This window comes from Penaeus monodon, chromosome 20 (genome assembly GCF_015228065.2).
Source record: "Penaeus monodon isolate SGIC_2016 chromosome 20, NSTDA_Pmon_1, whole genome shotgun sequence".
NCBI lineage: Eukaryota > Metazoa > Arthropoda > Malacostraca > Decapoda > Penaeidae > Penaeus > Penaeus monodon.
In genome coordinates, this window is record NC_051405.1 from 3,226,446 (window position 1) to 3,232,619 (window position 6,174).

General features: G+C 41.1%; 1 protein-coding gene across 1 annotated transcript in view; it reads right to left on the reverse strand.

Annotated features, from left to right (window-relative positions):
- LOC119585594 overlaps positions 1–6,174 on the reverse strand; it is a 16,958-nt gene that overhangs the window by 9,593 nt on the left and 1,191 nt on the right. Inside the window, 7 exon segments of the mRNA XM_037934261.1 lie at positions 44–879; positions 882–2,499; positions 2,618–3,006; positions 3,146–3,500; positions 3,622–3,822; positions 3,927–4,060; positions 4,400–4,468. Coding sequence (XP_037790189.1) covers positions 44–879; positions 882–2,499; positions 2,618–3,006; positions 3,146–3,500; positions 3,622–3,822; positions 3,927–4,060; positions 4,400–4,468 — 3,602 coding nt within the window.

A 6,174-nucleotide genomic window follows, 5' to 3' on the forward strand; every position in this document is an offset into this window, starting at 1 on the left:
CATTGATATTTGACTTATTTTATAACCTGACTATTTGACTCACCTGAAATTCATAATGAGCATCGTCATTTCCATGGAATGTAACATCAAGAGACGAGATGGAGCCGCTGAGGTCTGCTTTAATAGTGCCTTTAACATCCATGTATCCCTGTTTTTCAAGTTGGAGGATAATCGAGTATTCTTTATCAGGCTGAGTGCGTAATACGTGTTTAGTTTTCAAGTGATTCATATCAAACTCAAGCTCTTGAGTCACCATGGAGTCAATATCATAATATGGAAAAACTAACTTTGCTGACGTCTGGACGATATTACTGGAAATCTTCGACATTGCATCAATATCTACAAATACAAATGGATTTTCTGGAGAATCCAATTTAAATTGAAGTATGTATGTAAGCACTTCATCTTCATATTCATCTCCTTCTCTCTTTAACAGTCCTTCATGATGGATGGTTTTCTTACTGCCTTGCCAGAGATAATATTCGACATCGATCTTTGATGATATAAAGCTTTCGCTGTAGTCAAACTTACCCTCAAAGCTACTCTGTAAGTTTAGGAGCTCACCACCAGGAGAAGACAGAATGACATGAGGCTCAAACTTCATTAATCCATTTCTGGCCGTATTGAACCCAGCATCTAAAGAGTACTCTACACCCCCATCAATATTGATAGAAGCTTTTATGTTCTTTTTGTTTCTTTGCCAAATGAATTCGCCTTCACCTTGAGCTGATTTGAAAGGTGTGTGAATATTGAAAGTGGCTTTATTTCCAGATTTTGTAATGTCAAGGCCTATCTTATGGTCTGACCGAGACTCTGGTGTGTCAAATTCAAAAGTGATATGGTTCTGCGCATTTGAAAAATGGAAAACATATCCAGTTGTGTATCAGTCTTCTCAAGGTAAATGCTCGTTGCAAATGGTCCTGAGAAAGGAAAAGCTGGGGTATAAGATGCTCGTGGAGTAAAGCCCAGTTCACTACAAACAGCTACACCAATGATACCACTGCTACAGCCTTTTGCCTCATATGATTTCTCAACTTCCTTTCGGATCTCTTGATCATCTTCCAAATAGAAGAACTCAGTCTTGACACTGATGACCTCCATCTTGTCCTTGGGAGTATTAATGGCTACATCTACAACTTTACCACCAGCAATTTGGAGTTTGCCATCAATGAATGTGGAGGTGTGAAGGTTGGAAGACATCTTCAGTCCTGTGTGAGTCACATGTGCATCGACGAGAATGAGACCATCAATTTGCACTGCAGCTGAAGGATGGAACTGTCCCTCAATGTTTACATTCTTCAGATTATTAGCCTTGAATTTACCATTCATCTTCAGACCAAGTGTAGCTGTTCCCTTTGCAGTGAGACTCACAGGCAAACCAGTTATGGTAGGCACAGTATGATGAATGTCCATCAGCTGGTAAGATTTTGTGTAATCAACATCTCCCTTGCGGGCCATATCCATTATGAATTCTAGTAGGTTGGAAGCACCGGATGTTTGGATGAGATTTTCAATTCCATGGAAGTGATGGTAGTGAAGCTCATTGCCAAAGACACGGAGGTAGTAGGATCCCTCGGGTTCATCAGTTATCTTGTCAAGAAAGCCCTCTAAGGTTGTGGCATCTGCATCACTGTTCTGTCTCATATTCCTCAAGATGTTTTCAATAGTTTCTTCTGGATAATATCCTCTAGGACCAAAGAAGCGTTCAATATAAGCTTCAAAACCTTCAATTCTTCCACCAACTTCAAAGAAATTGATAGACTGTCCAAAGAGGTCGAGGGTGAGATTAAACATTGCAGATCGTGGCAGATAAGACTTGCTGGAGAAGATGACATTGCTCTCAACTGTTGCACCAGTGTTGATTTCGTTCATGAAGAAAGAGGATTCATAATTGCGAGAAAACTTGAGGGCTTCTGTACTAAACTTTTTCAGAAGAAGTTCCTCACCAATCAATTGGCGTATCCACTGTTTTTCTGGAGCTGCTGATTCCTGCATGTTGGTCATGTGAGTCCAGATGAAGGATCCCACCTGGTTGACACCTTCTGACATGAGACGGTCCTTAATGGTGTTGATAAGGTCTAGATTAGGACAAGTCATGAGAGCAAGATAAGCAGCAATACGAACTTCGGTGTCTTGAGCCTCATCTTGGAAAGCAGCCAAAAGATGAGAGTGGTCATAATCACACGGAACGTGTCTCCATGCCTCAATGGCAGCCACTCGCACCTCCATATCATTATCTTCAGTATAGCATCGTCTTAGAATTGAGTTGGCATTAACCCATCGACCAGCATTGCCAAGTGCTTTGAGAGCTACAAGTACTTTGAATTTTTCTTCTGCATTTACTGTGCGACAACCAGAGCCAAGTTGAGTCTCGATTCGACGAATGATTTGCTGTACACTGGAATCTGCATCACAATCTTCATGATATTTGCAGAAAGTGTTGATGAGAGCAGAGGTCCCCAACAGTGCTTTTTGGCTTGGGTTGTTCTCAAGCATAGGCTGTAGAATGTAAAATACAAATATTAGTCCACAAAGAAATAGGCTTTTGAATACTTTTTTTCTAAACTAATATGAATATATACATTGATTTCATTAACATGAATATCACTATACTAACAGCAAGGGCAGCAAACATTTCTGATGTTGGGTTCTTGAAGAAAGCCAGGGAAGTAAAGAACATATCAGCCTCGAATTCCGTCATAGCGCCATTGATGAACATATCTCTAACCACACCAAATGCAGCAGCTGTTCCCACCAGCGGCATCGCATCAGCAAGGAACTTGCGTGTATGAGTTTCTTTGGCGTTATTAAAAACTGTGTTCAGCTGAGGATAATTCAGTTCCTTAAGTGATGTAACAAGCTTGGCAAATAGTGCAGGAACCTCAGGCTGGATATCATTTTCAGAGGCAACCTTCAAAGTGTTCAGAATCTCCTCGACTGCTTCAAGCTGAGCTTCTGTTGTGCGCGTATGCTCAAATACCAGAGTATTGCGGTTGAATTCAAAGCCTGTACAAAGTAGAAATTCTGTTATAGAAACATATCAATGAGCATGCAGTATGTGTATTCTGCATATAATATGTAGGTAGATAAAAAAGAAAACATCTGTAGAACAAATGACACACAAAGATGTCCTCAGTATACTCACTTGCAACAGGCGATGACTGTTCTTCAGACATAAGAATCATGGTGGTCTTGCCAGTTGTAACAGCTCCGGCCTTTTCACTGGAGAAGGGACGGAACATATGGATTTCCTCACATTCTACCATCTTTAAAATGCCCTCCTCAACCCTTTGGTGACACATGTTTGTGCTACTGAAGATCGGGAGGCTCTGGACTGGAGAGTCGGTGATGTATCCGGTAGAAGGGATGAAGGCAGTATGGTCAGGTCGCTGAGTACAAGAAGCCAAGTCTGTGATCTTATCTATGATGACAGTGCTGCCCTCTACTGTGGAGTTGAAGTGGGTCGAGCAAACGCCAGAGATGTCCGTCTCTTTGATGTCCTGGAAAGTTGATGACAAAGAAAATATAATTCTGTTGTAGAAAGTATATTGCACATTTTATAGATATGTCACATTAAATGTTGCAAGTGTTCGTAATTCGCGGAAAACCGAAAATTGTTACCTGTCTTCCATAATGAGTCATGGAGTTCTGGAAGGTAGAAAGAAGACCTCGCTTGAAGTTCAGGACCCAGACGGGCTCAGACACTTCGCTGCAGATATCATCTACCCGGCCATCTTGGAAAGAGAAGCGCAGCGGGAACCTGGTGACAGCAGCAGCGAACTCTGCTCCACGAGACGAGCCATCAAGGTTGACGTCCGTCAGCTGCAACAGAAAGGGTATTAACCGAAATGTGAACCTTGAAAAAACAAGTTTCTTGCGGTTAATGAGATATCTCGTCTTTGTTTCATATGTTTTGCACTACTGACCCTTAGGATGTACTCGCACGGAGCAGAGACATCAATGTGGGCGTGGGCGGTGATATGCATATGGGCGTCATCGTCAAAGGTCTCGAGGAGGGCGGTAGAAGTCGTCACAGAGTATTCGTAAACATAGCTCTTGCCTGAAAGAGACGAAAAGAGGAAAGACCAGCTCCTAAACTTGCACCAGTAATAGATTTGCTATTCACAAGTAAGCTTAGTTTCATCCAAACCACACCGCATTATACATGCATTCATTAAGTAGATGGAAAGAGAGATACAAAGGAAAGAATATTTTTATCCAAATCAGTATGAATAGATTGATATATAAATAGAGAAACAGGTATATAGACAGACAAATAACCATAACAGAGAGAAACAGAGAAAGAAACGTGCAAGCTTGTTTAGTGTATATAAATATACATTCTATATGCTCAGGCAGTACTAATCTGTGAAATGAAAGTGGAAGTTGTGTTACTTACCAGATTCGTATGCAAAGATGTTGCTTGCATCACAGTGATCTGCGCACGTGTTTCTCTGACTTGCAGGAACTGTGAACGGAAGAAACATGTTAATGATAAATTTATATCACATATACTGATGGATATGTGTTGATACGCTTGCGTGAATGACTGCAAATCCTCACTAGTGGACCAGACTTTAATTTTCTTTTTCGAGAAACCAAACTTTCCGTTCTTTAGCCACGGAGTCAAGGGCTGCAGAACCATGAACGGATCTACGAAAATTCTCCGACGATTCTGAGTAGCTTTACCAACATTACAGTACGTTTTCTGTGTCCACCGGGATTTCACAGAGAACGAGAATTCTAATGGAAACAAAATCAATGTAAGGCTTCCCTTTAAATAGAAAAATACAAACTGAACACCCTTATTTGGTGTAGCGTCATGAAAACGATCACTTGACAGTCATGTAAAACAATGTGCAAAACCTTCTTTTTGTTACATCAAAGAACTTTAGATTACTTTTATAAGAGGTTCTGCTCCCAGGGAAACCGAGTGTGTTAAAATTTTCCCAGGATAAGTCAAGAGCAGGAGGGCTGATTGCGAAAAAAAAAAATTGTCTAGTTAGAATTAAAGTAGCAATAATATATAATCGCTATATCTGTCTACCCAAAGACTTTATTTTATTTCAAATGATCCATTTTATAGGAAATCTTCTGAATTTATATAATGAGGTGTTTCAGGGAAAGAATGAAGTGATGCTTCTCTTAGTAAGAAGAATGCTGAAGAGAGAAAAGCTGGTCTACAGGGCGTTGCATTTGACGCCAACTCATCGCTCTCCCAAAGCGAATTTCAAGCTGATAATGGCGCAAGAGGTAAGCCGTTTACACGATGCCGGTAAAATAAAAAAATGTAATTTCGAGCAATCCCAAGCACCATGGCGTTGCAGGAGATGCTGCAAGCCGCTCTCGTCCTCTGTGCAAGGGATCTGCAAGCTAGAATGCGTGATTCTGTTATAAGGAAACAGCTTCACGTATGCGACTTATCCTTATCCTTAAAAAGAAGCGCATGGGAACGAAGGTGCATTCGTGCTATTTGTCCATCACGCATTGGCCTATTTGAATAGTCTTTCAATTTCATGTTCCATAGTTTTCAGTAATCTCAGGCAGGGTGAATACTTCACTTCCACTCAGTTGTTTTGGTGCCACCGTGAAAAGAAAACTGGACGACCCAGCGCGAGCACATGCACCCTCGCGCACTGCCGCGGTCGCCTGGACTAGACGTCTCTGCGCTAATGACACACTAGACGCGAGCGGTAGAGATGAACTTAGATTAACTTAACTGCAACTTCAAACAGACGGTTCGAACTCATTATTTTAGTCGCTGGCGAATCAAAAGGATTTAGACGCTTTCACCAGCAAATTCACTTTCAAATTAAGAAGCTTGCCCAGAGTGAATAAAAGCAGAGCCTTGTAAACAACGCTTAACATAAGATTAAAATGAAATACATCATGTAAGTGTGATCCCCCGTCTTTTTTGTATAACCAAAACGCTTCTTTACTTTCAAATGATGTTACACGAAAATTTACTGTTAGAATGACCATTAAGGCCTCTTTGCTCATTATGCACATTCCTTCGCATTGTGAAAAACTAAATAAGGCGAAATCAGCATAATCTGCATCACATATTAAGCGGCGTAAAGGAACCTCACTCCTGAAGCCGAGGTAACCGCGTACGGAATGAAGTCGTATGGGGACGATGCGTAGAGTAGAAATCACGGCATTTTGGTAAACACT